Below are 21054 nucleotides of genomic sequence, written 5' to 3' on the forward strand. Positions count from 1 at the left end.
CCACCCCCCAGGCAGCACAAAGCATTCCAGCAGGGAACCAGGCCAAAGGATAGAGACTGAATTAGTTTTCATCAAGTTACTGTCCCTGCAAGGCTTAATGTGAGCAGCTGTTTTTCTGCAGGGCACTTTCTCCCTGGTGTGGCAAACATTGTTTTTTGAGAAGGGAATTGCCCACACAGAATTTACATCTGAATCTCAAGGTGCTTGATTTAGTGACCTCTGTGATTTAAGAAAAAGCAACTATCTGCATTTGGGCTTGCTGAATGGCTAGCTAGATCTCTTTTATGATTCACAGACCACTGAATACCACCCCCCCTTCTCCATTACTTGATCTTTATTGTGCTGTTGTGTGTGGTTTAGTTTTAGTTTTTAGTTTTAAGTGTGTTGTCTAGCCACTTTGGGGGTCAGCAGGTCAAAAAGCCAGCGACTGTATGAACGGATAAAACAGAAGACTTGACACATGAAGTGATGAAGTGGAACCTTTTGAGAATGGGCAGATAAGGAACACTTAACTTCATTCATTTCCCTCTACAGTGGTACCTTGGGTTAAGAACTTAATTAGTTCTGGAGGTCCGTTCTTAACCTGAAACTGTTCTTAACCTGAGGTACTACTTTAGCTAATGGGGCCTCCCACTGCCACTGCACCACCATCATGCAATTTCTGTTATCATCTTGAAGCAAAGTTCTTAACCTGAGGTACTATTTTTGGGTCAGTGAAGCCTGTAACCTGAAGTGCCTGTAACCCGAGGTACCACTGTACTTCAAAAGTAATAACCATAAACAGAATATGGAATTCCTTGCCCAGTGGAGAACAAAGGATAGAACAGAAAGTAAAAGTCTAGGTTATGCAATAAACAAGAAGGAAAGATTAAATACTCTTTAAATGAGGATAAACCCACAAGACTCTTTTTTAAAAAGATGGTTGTCAGAAAGGACACTAAAATAAGATGCGCTGGGATGACTTCAAGGACACCCACCTCCCCTGCAAGCTTAGAGAGGTGTAGAGGAAGTGAATGCAGAGATTTAGCAATGGGCATCCTTTTTGCCTTTGGCATAGTTATGACTGTAGCTCCATGGTAAGAGGATCTGCCTTGTGGCGGAAGGTTCCAGGCTCAATCCACATCACATCCAGGTAAGACTGGGGTTGTGCTTTATGTGGAACCCCAGAAAGGTGCTGCCAGTCAGTGTAGACAATACTGAGCTAAATAGACCAACCTTTTGATTTGGTATAAGGCAGCTTCCTATTTCAGTGTTAATTTTTTTGCTGCCCCATTTTCTCTGTGTGTATGCTTGAATGATGCCTGAAAGCAAAGAAGCCACAATGCCATGACATACAACATCAAAAGTGGGTTTGTTCATGTCATGTTGTTCCCGTGGGTCATGTCTTCTGGCAGCTTGTGGATGATGGAAGCCTTTTTATAACTGTTAACTGAATGCTTTCCCCAGTGTTGTGACCTGCCCATCCTGTGTCACTGCAAACTCAGAGATCTGCTTCTGTTACATGCAGAACTGACAAAACAAAGATACTCCCCGCTCCCACCATTGAATTGGTAGTTCTAGTGATCCAAGAATTAATACTGCATTTATTTAGATAACTCCATGCATTCATTAATTTTCACATCCTTTTTGACCATCTAAAGCAGTGTTTCCCAACCTTGGGTCTCCAGCTGTTTTTGGACTACAACTCCCACCATCCCTAGCTAGCAAGACCAGTGGTCAGATTGATGGGAATTGTAGTCTGAAGGCCACTGGGCCAAATCTGTCCACCCTCTGTCATGCCATCAACACATACTCCACCCAATTTTCAACAGCAGCAGGGAAAGAGAGATACGGATGAGTATTATTTATGTCAAAATAAATTGGCAGTAGGCAACTTTGGGGGTGCGGCAACAGGGAGCTTTGGCTCAGCAACCTCCAAGGTGGCTGGAGGGTAAAAAATAGTTGTTCCCATCAATGAAGACATGAAAAATTAGTTATAGTGGAAAGGTTTGGTTTTGAGGGCTTACTATGTGTCAGCCAACATTCATCCTTAAATATTTATCTGGAAGTGCAGTTGCATGTCTTAAGCAGTAATATTTACATGCTGCTCAGTAGCACATGCTCTCCGGGTAGTTTGCAGTAAATAACAACAACAACAACAATAACAGCAGCAGCAGCAGCAGCAGTAACAACAACAAATCATTTAAAGCAATTTAAGCACCTCCATGAAATTAGAACAAAACAAAATCAGCAACAGCATGAAACAGACTAAAAGCAGCAACGTCAAACAACATCAGTACAAAGATGAAAATAGTACTTCTAGATTTTAACATTTTAAATGATTCTATGGTTACAAGACATGGTAAAATAAATAAAAGTGTTGAAAGGACTCCAGTCAGGGGTGGAACCACTGAAAAGAGTTTCTATTGTTTTGATTGCTCCTGCAATTGCAATGATTAATCTATTTCTGCACAAGAAGTTTGAAGACATGCTAAATCATTGCTTCACCGCTATGAATTTGGAGGATTTGGAAAACTGCGTCTTAGAATGATAGAATCATAGAACTGTAGAGTTAGAAGGGACCCCAAGGATCAACTTGTCTAAGTAAGGCAGGAATCTCAACCCACAGTCCCCCATCCAATTTGAAAACAAGCCAAACCCTGCTTAAGCTTTGCAAATATGCTAGCTGCTTTATTACTGCACTCTGGGAGGAATAAAACTAGTGCTTTTCCTCAGTGCTACTTTAGCCCTATAAATATAGAAAATTGTATTCCAGCTCTCCTCCTACTGCAATAACTACCACTTACATTTTAACAGTGTGCATTTATTTATTGCATTTTCTCCCAACACAGGAACATTTCCTTGTAAAGGGTAGGCAGCATATACTTAAAGAGAAAATATTTTGCTTTTGTTCATGGACGGCTTCTTTCCCTATCATTGAAGTCCATTTCAGATTGAAGCTGCTAAAATGGAATAGGAAACATGTACCTCTCTAGATGTTGTCAAGACTCCCTCTTTCATCATCCCTGACCATGTTGGCTGGGTCTGAAGGGACTGGAATCTAACAAAATCTAGAGAGACATAGGTTCCCCATTCTGGCTGCTAGTCATAAAAGAGAAGAAGGAAACATGACCTCAGTACTGAGCACTCAAACTTTGCTCTTCCTCTCTGCTTTGGTCACATGTTTTGCATTACTAAACATTATGGGATTGCATTATGAGTTTTCCCATCCTTCCTGCCCCTTGGGGAAAGTGGGGTCTTCCAACACGATGATGTCACATCACCTTTTTTTTTTTTTGCACTACTAGGAGTACGATTCTATCTATGTGACTTACTTCCAGGTCAGTGGGTATTGGATAACACCTAAATGTAATTGCTGCAATAGTTGGTGGATTGTAACCAAAAGGAAATATGATGCAGGTAAAGAAGAATGGAAGGCAAAGATGTCTATGGCAATATCTCCAAGAGCCAGCTTTGTGTAGTGACAGCAACATAGAAGAGGTTGGGATGAAAGAAGGAAGAAAGTACGTGGCTATGCAACACTGGGGGTGTTCTATGAGGGTATAATTTGCGTACCTATGTGTCTGTTAGCTGAGCTCTACAAATCAGCATCTGTGTGCATCTATAGAGATAGATTGCACTTATGTTCAAAGTAACATGTGAACGAGCCTTCTGTTATACATAAAAACATATGGAAATGTTGAATTAAGGGTGAAATCCTATGGACCTCCAAAGTGTGTGAGAGAGGTCTGTTGTCCAATGCACAGGGAAAGCAGCAAGGCTGCTCAGGACCATGGATAGCTCCAAGTGAGCAACTTGCTCCAACTTTTGTCCAGAGCAGACTGGGAGCCTTTAAGTCACTGTTTCCTGACTATCTCCTCCAGACTCTATCTGCTAATGGAGAAAATCAGAGCTTTAAAGCGCCAACCCACTGTACTGAAGACAGGAATGCTATGTCTATCCATAGCCTTCTGCTGGTGGGAGGCATCTGGTTCCTCAGGCTTAGGGGAAAGTGCCCAGTAGGGTCCAGGCTCTCATCACAGAGGCCCTGGCGGCTTGGGAATTTATTCTGGGGGCTCCTGTTTGACAGCTTTGAGTGCAGTGGTTTCCTGATTTCCAGCAGTCAACTCTGACTCTGTGTCTAGATAGCTGCTGGATTCAGGGATCATGACAGTTGCACTGTCCTGGCTGCTCTGCAGGTGGTATTTGTAAAAGTGGGGCATTTCAGGATTGCAACAGGGGAAGGTTGTAACTTCTGGATCCAAAGCCCCTCATTCCCAGATGCCTTCTCACCCTGGGAAAAAAAAGATATGCAAGCCCTGACACTGCACAACTATTTTCTGAATCAATGATGGAGAAATTTTGAAAAAGAAAAAGAAAATCAAATGAGGATAAAAAATGGAAAAGCCACCCATTTTCATTTTTTAAAAACACTATTAATTATTTTTAATTTGTATAACAAATGTAACCAATAAAAATAAATTAAAGAGAGAAAAGAACATTACAAAATCTGGACCCTACCCAATTGAACAAATTCAGAAACAAAAATAAGATGTTTCTTTGTGAAGAAAACTTTTGAATAAATGCAAAGGGTAACAAAAACAACAAGAAGAAAAAGACAAACATTTAACAAATCCATATACTGGCACATACCCTAGGGACTCTCCTTTCGTTGTCTGAAATATTTGCATAAGCAATAAAATTCTACCAGTCTCCTGCAAACATTTCTCTGCATTTACTTCCTCTAGCTATTCTTAGTGTACATGTAAGTTTCTCTGATAGGGCTACCTGCCAAATCCTTTTACACAATGCTGTTAAATCAGCTCCATTAAGGTCCTTCCAAAAGCTGGCAATAGTCATATGTGCAGCTACAAAATTAGCCAAGCAGGGATTTATCAAGTCTGCATTATCATCTGTAAATACATTCAGTAGCACAGGCTCTGGGGTCTTCCCAATAGATTGTTAGGTGATTTTACCCACGCTGCACCTTGACTTGGACAAGCCTAGCAGGGCTTAGGAAGTGGTGACTCCTCTGCTAAAGACTCCACTCCATCGTTACTCCAAAGTGGGGAAGACTTGGATCAGGTGGACTATGTGCCTGTTCAGTCTGCAGTCTAGCTGCTGGTTTTGGGTTCTTTATCTTTAAATTAGACCTGGACAGCTCTTCAAAGAAAAGTCTGCCTTCTACAGAGTATGACACACAACCACACCAGGTAACAAACAGCCACTACAAACTTTGTTCTAAGCTCAGCTTTGATGCCACTGTCCCATTTTCAAACTTTTTTCTGTCTTACGTTCCAAAAATGCTGACTTGTCTATAGTATGGCATCAATAGTGGACTGAAAAACAGTACCCAGTACCACAGGCAAAATTATTATTATATTGTCATAAATCATCCAGCAATTTTCACGGCAAATTGCATTTCTCCACTCCATTTCTTCCGTTCCCAGTGGGTTAGGTTGTTCCTTGCATTGAGCTGGCAGGCATATGACTTCAATCAATCAGTATGATTAAGCACTTGGTGATCAGTCTAGCTGTTTCTCACCAGCTTCTCCCAAGTTCTGCTTTATCCTAAAGAATCAGCAGATAATTTATTTATTTTTATCCAGCAACCTGATGTGTCACTTTGAAAATCTATAAAAGTGTATAAATGAGTGCACCTTTCCATCAATATTTACCCTTCCTGGAAACTGTAGTTTGTTAAAGGTGCCAAGAATTGCGAGGAGCTAAAATTCCTGGTGTGGTTCAACACTCAAGTCCTCTTAACACTCAAGCCAGTGTGGTGGTGTGGTTAAGAGCGGTAGACTCGTAATCTGGTGAACCGGGTTTGCGTCTCCGCTCCTCCACATGCAGCTGCTGGGTGACCTTGGGCCAGTCACACTTCTCTGAAGTCTCTCAGCCCCACTCACCTCACAGAGTGTTTGTTGTGGGGGAGGAAGGGAAAGGAGAATGTTAGCGCTTTGAGACTCCTTTGGGTAGTGATAAAGCAGGATATCAAATCCAAACTCCTCCTCCTCCTCCTCCTCCTCCTCCTCCTCCTCCTCCTCCTCCTCCTCTTCTTCTTCTTCTTCTTCTTCTTCTTCTTCTTCTTCTCCCCACCAGAGACGTCTGGGAACTGTAGCCCAGGGAGTCCTCTATCAACTCAGCCCCATTAACAAAGGTGCTTTGGGTGAAGCCACAATCATTTAAAGTGCCATGATATTGTTTAAAATGTTTAGTGCAGATGGGGCCCTAGACTCGACATGCACCATGGCAGAGGTGAGGAACCTTCTTTTCTATCGACTGTCACATTCCCTTGGATGTCGTTCCCATGGCAAGAAAGGGCAGATCCAGAAGGACGCCCCCTTTCTCTCTCTTTCTGCCACTCCCTTCCTCTCTGACACCCTTCCTCCTCAGATGACATTAGGCCAAGGCCCCCATGTTGCCCACCTTCCAGCTCTATGACATCCAGTTTCTAATTTGAGGAGAATGAGGTGGCGGGGGAAGAGGAGCCGACACACAAAGCCAGTGATTGGCAAGCAGTTCCCTTTGCCCTAGTATGTAAGGGCATTGTGCTACATAGATCCCTGAAGAGGACCTGAGGCTTCTTCATTTGCCTGGAATATAGATGGGATGCATGGTTTGCATTAGGGAACATTGTTTGACACCCCTGACATGGCATTCTTGTGGAAGAATGAAACAGGAGCACAGATGGAGAAATGTATTTCAGTGGTTACTAGCCATGACAGCTATGTCCTGCCTCCATTGTCAGAGGCAGTATATGCACCTGAATAGCAGTTACTGTGAATCACAGGTGGGGATACTGATGTTGCCCTCATGTCCCACTTGCAGGGTTCCCACAAGCAACTGGTTGGTCACTGTGAGAACAGGATGCTGGACTAAATAGGCCATTGGTTTGATCCAGCAGGCTCTTTTTATGTTCTTATGTCACAGAACAGAATTCTCTGTTCTTAGCATAATCACGGGCAAAGCTAAGAGCAACCACCACAAACCCTCTCGCAACACTGATTGAGCTATTCTTATCAAAGGTGTCTTGGTCTCAAGCAGGGCCAGATTGAGGTTTGATGAGGCCCTAAGTTACTGAAGGTAATGGGGCCCTTTATATGTCCAGCAAATTTTGTCAACAACAAATTGTCGCTGTTTTTTGTGTTGAACATAAGCTATATGGCAATTTATGGACCTAATAGGTATCTAAAGCCATTTGCAAATGCAGAATGTACGCATCCTATATATAGAAATGAGCAAACCAGTGAAATTTTAGGGAGCAGGCTAGCAGGCGGGGCCCTTTACTGACATCATAGGAGCCTACACAACACAAAACACTGATGCTATATGTAGGTTTTATTTTATTTGTTTTTTATCTTATATTTTGGAAACATATATCCAGTTTTTTTCCTTTACATTTTTTGGGGGCCCCTAAGAGAGTGGGGCCCTAAGCTACAGCTTGTTTAGCTTATATGTAAACCCAGCACTGGTCTCAAGAGGATTACAACAAAACTGCAATTCTATCAAGTTTTCCAAGCACCTCAGCAATAAACTATTTCTTTTTCCTTTGTAGTTGCCTTTTAACAACCGCAGTAAACTTTGCACAGTAACTGGAATTGATGGCCCAAAATGAAATACTGGATGCTTGCAAAGGCTAATGGCAGAGAAGCACCTATCTTTTTCTATTTGAAAATAACATAGATGCAGGGATACTTGAGACTCAGCTCCCTCGGCCTAATTAATATTCTGCCCACTATCAATCCATGCAATTGCTAATTGCATGAATGATGCCACCTCTAGTTTGGTTCTGAGCTGCATGAAGCAATTGTCAATATTGATAAGAGAACCCCATTAAAAAAAAATAAGAGTGAAAAGACAGAACTTGTTTGACACATAAAACACCATTTATTTGGAAGAGGCCTCTGTTCTTTGGGAGAAGTCATTTGGTTTGAATGAATCACAGGGAAAGTCAAGGTGTGGGAGCATATCTGCATTGCTATGCATTAAATCCATTTATTACCAAGTTTGATATCAACAGACCTTTTGCCCTCCCAATTTTAGTGTTAAATTAAGAGCTGGAAATTGAATTAATTGCTATTCCGTTAGCAGAGTGTAAGGAAATGTGTTCCATTGCCTTTAGTAGTGGGATGGTTAAATAAATAGTATGCAGCGGCAGGAAAGTTGACGTTAACAGGCTTAATTCAAATTAGAGATGCCTGTGAGAATATAGATGAGATTTCTGAAAAAATGCTCTTTCTTTCCGGATGTTTGGAACAAGAAATGGAGAGGGAGGTGGTTATTATAAATCCTAGCTCTGATCTGGACAGAAAGATCTGTGAGCAAAAGCAAGTCCTGTGTTGGGTTCTCCTCTTTTGCCAGTGTTAGGCTACTGAAAGGAGGAAAAACCCATTGCATCCAGAATTCTAGAATCTGCTCAGCTAGATGTACAGAAACTACTCCCAAGCATATGTGAAGATTGTTGGCAGCACTGCTGATCACTGGAGCCAGCCAAAAGAGATTTTGCTGCCTGAGGTAAATATGGGTTTATGGTTTGTCTCGCTCCACACAAACCATGAGTGGTAACCAAAGCTTTGTTCATGGATTTACAGCTTGTGGTTTTTCTGGAGGAGACAAACTGTGAGCCCAAATTTGGATGACATGCTAAGCCAAACAATGGCTTCTCTTCAGAGTAGCACAGCAGCAGCACCAGAGGGGGAACAAAGCAGCCACAATATCCTCTCTGGGAACCCACCGGCTTGTGATAAACCATGGTTTGGCTCTATGATCTGAACCACTGGTTTGCTCAAGGCAAGCCAGTGAACTTTATAAGTCTTCTTCAGGCATTACAACTATGAAGGGGCAACTAGAGTAGAAAAGCACTCTTGGTCTGCACTTTTAGCTTGTTTCTGTCATCATATGACTTGTGCCAGCTTCCTTGTTTTCTGGTGGAACTTCTGCAGCAAGGTAGCAAGCAATGAAACCCTCCACATGTTTGCTTCCCTGCCCTGGCTGGCTAAATCAGTGAGATCAGGGTAAGGTGTTTGGACCTTGGAGGTGATTCATGCCTCCTTGAAGGAAGGAGTGATTCTTAAAAGCCTTAAGGTGGTGCTCCAGTTTGTTCTTAAATCCATCTCAGTCAGGCTGAATAAATAATAATAATAATAATAATAATAATAATAATAATAATAATAATAATAATAATATTTATTTATACCCCTCTCTCCCCATCCAAGGCCGGGCTTTGGGCGGCTAACAAGCAATAATAAAAACAAGTTGAATGAATACAACTTAAAAACAAGATTAAAATACAACATTAAAATACTGAAACATTAAAATATTAAAATGCAGCCTCATCACAGGAGAAGAAAGGAAAAAGAAAGAAGAAAGAAGAAAGAGGGGGAGGGAACCAAATTGGCTCCAAGCCAAAGGCCAGGCGGAACAACTCTGTCTTACAGGCCCTGCGGAAAGAAATCAGATCCTGCAGGGCCCTGATCTCATGAGGCAGAGCGTTCCACCAGGTCAGAGCCAGTGTTGAACAGGCCCTGGCTCTGGTTGAAGCCAATCTAACTTCCTTAGGGCCTGGGACCACTAGGGTGTTGCTATTTATGGACCTTGAGGCTCTCCGTGGGGCACACCGGGAGAGGTGGTCCCGTAGGTATGAGGGTCCTAGGCCGTGAAGGGCTTTAGGTGCAGCTATGGAATGGCAATAGTCTTGGTGGGTGATTTGGGCAACGGAAGTGCTGCCCTGATCATTCTCCCACACCTTACAGAAGCTTTTGAAACCATCCACCATGTTATTCTTCTGGGTCACATATCAGGGTTGGGCTTAGCACGAAGTGCATTACAATGTGTTCAATGGGGCATACATCCAGCATAAGCAGGATTATATCCTTAGAGATTTCTTTGTTCTGAGCATTGCTTTCAAATAAATTTTCTTCTGCACTTCTTCTTTATAGTGTCTGGCACAGCGAGTGATTTCTCACTTTATCACCACCACCAGACCTTTGACAGATCCTTAGCAGCAGAAGGACTTTTGCTAACAGAAAAGGAGATGGTGGCACCAACCTAGAAAATTGCCTTTGTAAAGGATTTGGCTGTTGTTTCATTATAGCATTTAGCCTATAAGCTGAAGATAATGGGAAGCTTTTTAATGGATGACATGGTACATGGTGTTCCCATTCTCACTCTTTACAAACCCTGCTAATGACCTAAGCGTAGCATTCCAGAATGGTACTTTCAGCATATATTTAGCCAGTTTTGATTCTCTCTCTCTCTCTCTCTCTCTCTCTCTCTCTCTCTCTCTCTCTCTCTCTCTCTCTCTCTCCTTGTGCTTCAATATTAAGCATAGTGATCTGCTCTTTGGGACAAATGCGTGTTGATTTACTGCATAGGTCAACAACCATTCTGAGTCCGGGGGCAACCTCTTGGCATCACAAGAGAGACACTGATGATGCTAAAAACCCACCCATCCACTGCAAAACAAGCAACACATTATAAATACCCCCTCAAACAAATAAAAGACCAAAAACACGAACAGAGCAAACAAGTCTTACTGGGGGAGGAGAACCATAATTGAATGGTAGAGCACCTGCTTTGTGTACAGAAGGTCCTTGGTTTAATCTCTGATACCTGCAGATAGGACTGGGAAAATCTCCTTGTCTGAAAACTTAGAGACCCACTGCCAGTCAGTGTGGACTATATTGAGCTAGATGAACCAATGTTTGGTATAAGGCAACTTTTTATGTCCTTATTGCTCCAACCCCTACCCCCAAAACAAAAAGTGACAGCAAAAGTCACATTTTATTTTAGCAGGCACAATGTCTGTGGGCAATGTGTTGGGGATCCCACATCAGTAATCTGGAGAAATGTGTAATTTCACTCATTGAAAAAGTATAACTTGTATGTGGATAACTACAAGAGAAATGGCCTCGGTCCTGTATACCTGAAGGAGCGTCTCCACCCCCATCGTTCAGCCCAGACACTGAGATCCAGCGCCGAGAGCCTTCTGGCGGTTCCCTCATTGCGAGAAGTGAGGCTACAGGGAACCAGACAGAGGGCCTTCTCGGTAGTGGCGCGCGCCCTGTGGAACGCCCTCCCATCAGATGACAAAGAGATAAACAACTACCTGACATTCAGAAGACATCTTAAGGCAGCCCTGTTCACGGAAGTTTTTAATATGTAACGCTGTACTGTTTTTAACACTTGATTGGGAGCCGCCCAGAGTGGCTGGGGAAACTCAGCCAGATGGGCAGGGTATAAATAATAAATTATTATTATTATTATTTGGGTATTAAAATGGTTTTCAAATTGCATAGCTGAATTTGAGCTTTTAGGTCAAGCTTAAACTTTTGAAGATGTGCTCCAAATGTTTTTGCATCAATGCAATATGGATAGCTTTGACATTCAGTAACCAAAGTAGGTTTCTGCCTGTCAGATATGACATTTGACCGCTCTTAAACAGCAGAAGGTTGCAACTAAATCTTGCACACAATTAAGCTGGCATCAAGCTTCAGAAAAACTGCTGCCGAAATAGTTCTAGGGTGAAGGAGAGAGCATTTGTTTTGCACAAGGTGCTCAATGCTCCAGCAATCTCAGTTACTAGAGCAGAAATTAATTTGGCACATAAAAATGAGTCCTTCAAACACTGCCCACCGGCAACCCTTTATCAGCACTGCAGCCACCACTGCAATGGGAGGAGTAGAGATTTAAATTCTAGGTAAGCTGTCACTCATGGCTTGAATTTCCATAGTGGCAGCTAAACTCACAGACTGAGGGGTGCTTGGGGAGGGGAGCAGGACAGCACTTTGCTCACCTCTCTCCTTGAGAGGCCTTCGTTCAAACTGCCACAGCTGCTGGAAGAGGTGGCGCCTGACCTGGAGAAATGTGCTTGTTGTGCTCAGAAGCCAGGAGACAGTGTGATGTAGTAGTTAGAGGGCTTATCCACACATACATCTTGCCTGCTGTTTTCCAGGCACAGGTCTGAGCTCTGAAGCTCCATATCCAAGTGCTTTCCCCCTCCCTGCCCCCAGAGCATTTCCTGCAAAAATAAGCCTGCTCTTTAAAGCTGAAGTGCAAAACTGGTAATTTGGGTTTTCTGTGGATTGCTCTTGGTTCCAATTCAGCTTTAAAGAGTAGATCTTCATGGGGAAAGCTCTGAAGCAAAAGACACAGAGATCTGAGGTGTGGACCATGCCTGGGAAGCACAGAGAAAAGGTAAGTGTAGATAAACCCTAGGACCTGGGAGACCAGGGTTCAAATTCCCACTTGGCTATAAAGCTCACGGGGTGACCTTGGGTCAGTCCAATTCTCTCAGCCTAACCTACCTCACAGGATTGTTGTGAGAAAAAAATGAGGAGGATGAAAATTATGTGTACTACCTTGGACTCCATGGAGGAAAGGCAGGATAAAAATGCAATCAGAAAAACAGTAAGTAATCCTTCTGATTGGGATTCTGAAGTAGGGAATGGGTGAATATGTCAATATCACTCTAAAGTACTACTGAATTTTCACAAGGGTTTAAGAACTGGACTTAAGACTGGAGAAGCTGGAATTTACAGGTTCTCCCATGTCTTGTCTTGTAGTTAATCCTATACTCTACTTTTTCAACCCTCTTAGTTGTCGAAAATCAAGCCTTTATCAGGAGAAACTGCCAACTCTCCAGGCACCCGGCTTGATCTCCTGTTGACCTCCCTGTCTGCATTCCCGGCAAGATCCAGCCAGAGGTCGCGATAGGCAATCCTTCTCAGTGTGAGAAGAACACCCCCTCTTTTTCCTGCCCCCCCCGGCAGGGGAAAGAGATAGACAGAAACGTATTTACATGCTTTTATTTCTGTCTTTGCAGCGTTACAAAAAACATGACTGCTCTCTTCAAACTCCAGCAGTCGAGAGACAACAAACACTTCCTGTCCAGCTCATATTACACTCTGAGTTAATTCCGGTGCCCTCTGCACTCTGAATTGACTGTCCCTCTGTTTCCCACGGAACAGTCCTAACATTCCATCATGTGCTGTTTTCAAGCTAGCAGCTCGCGGCTGCATTGCTTCTATATCGTAACATTAGTTTCACTGACAAAATGAAAAGGAGGTAGTAAAATGGCTCATCCAGTTCCCTCTTGTGCTAGGCACAGGAATACTGGTGTGACCCAATTCCTCTTTGCACACCCTGTGTTGTTGTTGTTGTTATTTCTATACCACACTATACCTGAAGGTCTCAAGGCGATTCACATAAATATCAAATACATAAAATCAAAACAAAAACAACAACCCAATAACACGCCACCCCCCCAGAGAGCCAGCATTTTAGAAAGGGTATAGGAAGTAGATCAACATTGTTTAAGTACTCGCTTGAGCCCGAAGTTCTTTTCCTTGAGAATCCAGCGTTTCTCTTACTGGCTCGGGGCTTCGCTTTCTCGGAGGCAGTAATGGCTTCCCTCAGCCCGCTTCTCCCCCGCCGTGCTCTTCACTCCGAAAACCGGGGCTACCTGACGGCCGGGAGTTCCGCGTTTTGGCTCCGCGGGAACCAAATGTACCTGGACACCCACCAGATACTTTTCAGGGGACCACGGCGCCCTGTGGAACCCCTATTTCCCTCCAAGAAGCTCAGGATTCCCCACAAAGAGGAAATCCCCGCCTGTGTTAGAGTCTCGCTGAACCGGAAGCTCCCAAAAACCAGCATTTTGAATTGGGCCCGGAAACTAATTGGTAGCCAGTGCTGTTGGACCAGGATCGGTGTAATATGCTCAAACCGTCTTGCTCTGGTGAGCAACCTGGCCACTGAATTCTGCAACAGCTGAAGTTTCCGAACTGACTTCAAAGGCAGTCCTATGTATAACACATTGCATCTGGTAAGCATAGACAACAGTAGTTAGGCTATCCCTGTCCAAACAGGGGTGTAGCTAGGCCACTAGTTGAAGCTGCTGGAAGGCACTCCAGGCCACTGAGGCCACCTGAGCCTCAAGTAATAGCAAAGGATCCAGGAGTACCCCCAAGCTACAGACCTGCTCCTTCAGAGAAAGTGTAACCCCATCAAAAGCAGGCGATCTCCCACCCATCTGGTTTAGGAAACCACCCACTAACCCACCCTCAGTCTTATCTGGATTGAGTTTCAGTTTGTTGGCTCTCATCCAGTCAATTACTGAGGCAAGACACTGGTCAAGCACTTCCACTGCCTCGTCTGCAGATGTAAAGGAGAAATAGAGCTGAGTGTCATCAGCATACCGCTGACAACATACTCAAACCTCCGGATAACCCCACCCAGCAGTTTCACGTAGATGTTAAATAATGTAGGGGGTAGAATTGAGCCCTGTGGAACCCCACATTGAAGGTTCCATGGGGCTGAAAAGCACTCCCCAAGTAACACCCTCTGGGAGTGACCATACAAGTAGGACTGGAACCACTGCAAAGCAGTGCCACCCACTCCTAGTTCGGAGAGTTGCTCCAGGAGGATACCATGGTTGATGGTATCAAAAGCCACTGAGAGGTCGAAAAGAATTAACAGGGACATGTTTCCTGTGTCTCTCTCTTGACAGAGGTCATCATACAGGGCGACCAAGGCAGTTTCTGTGCCAAAACCAGGCCTAAACCCCAATTGAAATGGATCCAGAAAATCAGCTTCTTCCAAGAGCACCTGGATCTGGTCTGTGATCACTCACTCCAGAACCTTCTATAAAGATGCCAGTAACTCAGATACAGCCAATGCAGGCCACACGTCTCTTATTTATTTTAGATTGTATTCTCCCTCATCTCAGATGTTGACAGCTGGTAAGAATATTTTTATTAAAACAACAAGATGGAGAGGCAGATACTGTATGTTTTAACAGCTTCCCCCCTGAGAACAGGCACACACTGTCCTCTAGCCGGTCCTCAAATGCCTGTGCAATCAGAAAAGATGCTAACAGTCACACCTGAAATTGAAAGTGCCATGGTTCTTTCCAGTGTAACCGAAAAAATAAAAAGGAGGTGGGAAGCCCATCAGCCAAACATTTCAAGCCATACATTATGCAAAAGGCAGCACCCGCTCAATCAGGGAGAAGCAGGACTTCATTAATGTCATGGATGAAAGTCAGGTTGATAAATGGCATCATCATTTTAACCAAGGCCATTGGGAGCTCTTTCATTAGTGCTTAGAATATTTTTTTTAAGCCATAGCAAAGTCAGAATCAACAGGAGAAAAGATGAGATACTGACATCCTGTTATCATAGTGGATTTATTAGAGCCATTTATTAGAGCCACGCTGTTCAGTTTAGCTACAAGTCTAAACACGCACAAACAAACAAACAAACAAACAAACAAACAAACAAACGTATCATCTATCTATATGTATCTATCTATCTGTCTGTCTATCTATCTATATCTATCTATCTATCTATCTATCTATCTATCTATCTATCTATCTATCTATCTATCATCTATCTATCTATCATCTATCGATATATCTATCTATCATCTCCTACTTTCTCACTTACCAGCATAGGGCTTAAGGTGCCTATAAATGTGAGACACCAACTGCAGCATTTACTGGACAGAGACCATTTATCTACAATGATCTATGCACTGATAATATCAAGGGCGGACTACTGCAGTTTGATTTTATGTAGGGCTGCCTTGGAGGTTGGTCCAGAAACTGTGGCTAGTGCAGAATGCTGTGGCACATCTGTTGGGCTTTAAAACATGCTTTTAAATGCATGGCACGTACACAGCCTTCCTCTCTATGTTTCCCATTCCTCCAAGCTGCAGCCAACACAGAGGAGCAGAACGAAGGAAATAGGAAACCCACAGCATGGAGCCATCCCATCCCATGTTTTGCATTATTAAATATCCCAAGGGCAAAAGGATGAGGCAGTGCAAAAGCCATATATTCTCTATCACTGTCCTGTGCTGGTCCGTGGAGCAACAAGGCAGTAATGCACATCAGTGGTCACACCAAGGAGAGCTGAGAGTTTCTGGGCCTCAGTGTCCTGACCACCTCTTCTATGCCCCCACTTCCTTTGGGGAGAAGGAGAGTTTCAGCCCTCTGGCCTGAAGATGGATGCTTCTCCTACTCCCCATGACCTCACGCCTACTGTGCTGTCTGCACCATTACAAAACAGCATTACAAAACAGGCAATCACAACCATAAAGCTACAGGAATCAATCCTGTACTAACCAAGCAAGAATTAGTGGCACATTACCTTCCTCTTGGCTTTCAGCTGCTCGTGATATTTGTCAGATGTATCGCCAGGGATCTCTCCGCCCCAAAGGGTAATTCCAACGATTGTGTAAGTGATACCCATGACAAGCAGTGGGAAACAATAGACAAGGGCGATCACAATGACGTGGTACCTGCAAGAGAGCAGCACTGAACTGATGCATTCTTGGAGAAGGACCCTTCAGAAGTTAAGCATCTGGTTGTCTTGGTAAAAACAACCAGGCTTCATGTGAAAGATAGGGAAACATGGGCAGTGTGCCCATTCAGCATTAGGAATAGTATACTAATTTGTTTTTCACACACATCCCTTCATCTTGTGTGTAGGGAACAAGAAAGGGAAAAGAACTTCCATCCAAGCTAGGGGAGGTTGGTTAATTTGGGTGAATGGGGCACTGCACCACCAACCTTGGTCTGCCCTCAGCCATGCCTACCTTCCTAGGGAGGCTGTTAGCTTCCTTTTCCTTAGTCAGAGGCTATACCTTTAAAGCACACCTGAAGCACTTTCTCTGCACCTTCCCATAAGGCTGCCAGGGACAGATTACTCTTGTCAGAGCTTCCAGAGCTGTTGAAATGTGGCTAAGGGCTGCCCAGGGTTGTGTATGGCCCTAGGGCAAATGTTTGCCCACCTATGATCTAAGGATATGTTTGATCCTACAGGAGCTCCTTCTTGACACCCGAGGTCTTCTGATGAGGGCCTGCGGTTGCTGGAGCCAACTTCCTAGCTGACATTGCATCCATGGCAACATAAATGATGAAGAAAGGCCACTCGTTTCCCTCCTTTACCCCCACCTCTCCACTAAGGACTTTCGCTATTAATTCAAGCTACGAGCTACACAATCTTTGCTTTGGTCCAGCACAATAGGCTATGCTCTTAGGAGGCTCACACAACAACAGTAAAGCATGCAAAAGTGCATTGCCATTTAAAGTGCGACTTACGTAAATCGCTGTTTCATGCCGCCTGGCCACGAAACATAGCACAAAGTCCTTGCGGGCATCACATTCGTCTTGGAAAAGAGGCACTGTGGCAAGGCAAGCAGGAAGGCCAGAATCCATATGCTTGCAATTACCACTTTCGTAGCTGTGGCAGACAGTCTAGGTTTCAAGGGGTCAATAATGGCCATATATCTGTGGAAACAAAATTGGCAGAAAACATTACAAAATCAGGAATGGTTCAACTGCTTTCTCTTTCATACAATACAATGCAGGAAATGAAAATGACTCTCTTGCGATGTCTCTCGCCACTCCTCAGTAGTTGGGCAATAGGATGGCTACAGCGCCGCAAGGCAGAAGATAAATAACTGAAGGCTCCCATGATCCCAAAGTAATAACCCACAGAGGAACTGCCCAGTAAGTCGCTCATTTGATTCATTGTTCAGGCCTTTCATCTTTCCGTTTCCCCTGCAGAGGAGTGATTATGTCTTGCCTTGACATTGCCTGGGACTGGATCCTCTTGACTCAGCAGAAGCCTCAGCATGCTTCCTACAGACATGTCCATAGGGTCATGTGTCACACAGGTGCTCCATTCATTGGAATGTATGTGTATATGCTTGACTCATGTAATCACCCCTCTCTCACAAAAAAAGTAATGGAGGCAGAAGATGGCTCAAATCACACCCAACAATGTACACTGGGTGTACCAATGCCCCTACAATTACTAGAGGTTCCTGGGAAGAGGGAACTTCTTTTCTTAACATTCTTTTCTTCTTTTCTTTTGGCCTCACACGGTAACTTCCCCGTTTGCTATTTCAAGATCAAGATGTCTTTCTTCCTTTTTTTTCATTACCTCTGAACATTTACGCAACAGGCAGATTTTTATTCCAGTTCATTTTAGTGTTTTTATGTATCATTTTTTATGATGTTCATAAAGCATCAAGGCCCTTTTGTGCCTTCGCTCTTGTCTACGTTGCTGTTGACAGCAGAACTGGTGTTGGTGGGGCACTAAATCTAAGCGATGGAACAAGCTGTATTATTCTCCATACTACCTTGTAAATATATATGGGGTAGATCATGATAGTTCAAAGGATGGTAATTGGTTCTGTGTTTGTAATCACAAGTGCCCGCCTATCTGGCTAGACTTGCCAGAGAATTGTATAATAAACAGCTATTACCCTGATCAAACTCTAATAGAGCTGAATGTCTATTCAATGTCCATTCTAGAATCTACCGGGACATATTTTTTTAAAAAAAGATGAGGTGAACAAAATTTCAGATTTTTATACAGTTAAATTAAGGGAAACCTACGCTGGGTTAAACCACAGAGCCTAGCACTTGTAAATCAGAAGGTCGGCGGTTTGAATCCCCGAGATGGGGTGAGCTCCTGTAGCTCGATCCCTGCTCCTGCTAACCTAGCAATTCGAAAGCACGTCAAAGTGCAAGTAGATAGATAGGTACCGCTCCAGCAGGAAGGTAAACGGCATTTCTGTGCGCTGCTCTGGTTTGCCAGAAGTGGCTTAGTCATGCTGGCCACATGACCCAGAAACTGTACGCCGGCTCCCTCAGCCAATAAAGTGAGATGAGCACCGCAACTCCAGAGTCGGCCACGACTGGACCTAATGGTCAGGGGTCCCTTTACCATTACCTTTTTACCAGTTGGCAATGCTGGTACAGTTGGAACTTGGACCAAGTCTTGCCCATTCATTGGAAATTTGTCCAATTGGTCCAAAGTATCAGTCCTGGAAAAGATGTTGAATAGCTTCCAATGGGGTCTGCGTTTCTCCAGAGGAGGGAATGTAGCCCATGCTTTGCAGGTGGAGGGTTGCCAGTTCAATTCCTAGCATCTCCAGTTCAAAGGGGTACATGTGATGGGTCCATTTCCATCACCTCAGCCCAAGACCCTGGAAAACAGCTGTCACTCAGGTGGACAAGATGGGCTAGATAGACCAATTGTCTCTCACCTGGTGTAAGGACGATACCTGCAATCCTATGGGAAACCTTTTCCTGTCTTGTTTCTATTGTTACATTTGTGTCTCACTCTTACTCATCCACTGTCACTTACCCCACCCCACCCCATTGCTAGGCACGATGCACCCACCTCATAAGAGAGAACCTGGTGTGGGTTGCTGATTCCCTCTTTCCCTGGCCAGGAGATGGAAGGAGCAATGAATGAGAGGGTGCTGACTTCTAGCAACTCTAGCTCATCACAGGGCACTAGGCAAATAGCTATTATGATTATTTTTTTGCAATGCAACCCCTCTGTTTTCTTACCCTAAGGAATATTATCACTTTTGTACATACAGTTGTACCTCAGGTTAAGTACTTAATTCGTTCCGGAGGTCTATACTTAACCTGAAACTGTTCTTAACCTGAAGCACCACTTTAGCTAATGGGGCCTCCTGCTGATGCCGCGCTGCTGGAGCCCAATTTCTGTTCTCATCCTGAAGCAAAGTTCTTAACCTGAAGCACTATTTCTGGGTTAGTGGAGTCTGTAACCTGAAGCGTCTGTAACCTGAAGCATATGTAACCCGAGGTACCACTGTACCTGTTTGTGTAGTAACCTTGAATTGCAAATTGTGCTATAAGACAGGTAACAAAGAAAGATTTCAGCCCTGATTACTTCACGAGTGAGTTATTTGAGACACATGGGTGAACAAGCATTTCGTTTGGATGAGATGATACACATTTGGGACATGTGCTTTAATTGGATAGACAGTTATTTCAACATTCTGTTGCTGATGCTTCAAGGAAGTTGTTCTGTATATTTAAGGAGTGGGGAAAACACATGTCCCAAGCACACAATCTCTGTTCGCCTCTACCAGTCAGCGACCTAATCTCACAAATTAAGATTCCTATTCTTATTAGGTAGCAGAAAACAAAAGTTCCACAGACTCATTACTGTAAAGAGTGGCAGGGGAGAACTTTGTTGTGCGTTGCAGTGTGTACGCTGGAGGGAAATAAAACAAATAGTCCATAAAATGGTGTCTTGTGAAAAAAAGATTTTAAGAAGTCATATTTGAGAAAGATAATCTTTTAGTACCCATCTCTTTGGAAATATCATTTGCAGAAAACACTGTAAGACAATGACTTTCTATGGAAACCCAGGAGAAATAATCAGCTCAGGTTTCCCACAGTTTTAGCAATATAAACATCAAGAACATCTGTGAAATTACATTGTTTCAGTCCCAGCAAACCCACAGGACATAAAACTGTGCAAGTGTAAGAGGCTTGGATGTCATTTCAGAAAAAAATGAACATTAACTTAGATATAGGAAGTACAAAAATCTGGAAGAAAAACGCATGGGCAACCCCCTCTGCCCAGCAAATAGCCTGTAGCAGAACACATGTTCTGCATGCAACATATCCCAGGTTCAATCTTTGGCATCTTAGGATAGGACTGGGAAGGTCTTCTACATACTATCCTGGAGAGCTGCTACTGTAGGGCTGATTGATGGTCCATCCACGCCTCCATAGAAAAACCTGTGCTTTACTGCTGAATCACACCAAAGCTTACAGTGCCTGCTGTGGCTGTAGAGACTGATATGGGAGAGATATGTTTTGTTGCAGCTGGGGCAGATGAAGGCATCCTGCTGCAGATGCACCATGGCATTTCTTCTCTCTCTGCTCCTCCCAGCAGTTATTCCTCCTCTGGTCAATGTTACCGATGCACAACCTGTCTGTCTCCAGGCGCTGTAGTCGTCTGCAATGGATTCCCAAGCAGTGGGGTTGATCCTGCCAGCCATCACGTCTGTTTGCAGACCTCTTTGCAGTGCAAAGTTGGTCTGCCAATGAGCCCGGTGCCTGAAGCCAGCTCCCCATAGAGCATGTCCTTGGAGATCCTTCCATCTTCCATTTTTGTGGACATGACCAAGCCAGAATAGATGTTGCTGAGACAGGAGTGTGAACGTGCTGGGAATGTTTGTTTGGGAGATGACATCTTTATTTGAGACTCTGGCCTGCCATGTGATGCC

At 43.8% G+C, this 21054-nt stretch overlaps 1 protein-coding gene across 1 annotated transcript in view; it reads right to left on the reverse strand.

The window, feature by feature from the left end:
- The window catches only part of TACR3 (tachykinin receptor 3), a 31836-nt gene that overhangs the window by 4420 nt on the left and 6362 nt on the right, over positions 1-21054 (reverse strand). The window contains exons 2-3 of the mRNA XM_083459269.1: positions 17087-17275; positions 16134-16284 (exon numbers count right to left, since the gene is read on the reverse strand). Coding sequence (XP_083315395.1) covers positions 16134-16284; positions 17087-17275 — 340 coding nt within the window. The remainder of the gene's footprint in view (positions 1-16133; positions 16285-17086; positions 17276-21054) is intronic.

Source organism: Podarcis liolepis (assembly GCF_965112155.1).
Source record: "Podarcis liolepis genome assembly, chromosome: 9".
NCBI classification, from domain to species: Eukaryota; Metazoa; Chordata; class Lepidosauria; order Squamata; family Lacertidae; genus Podarcis; species Podarcis liolepis.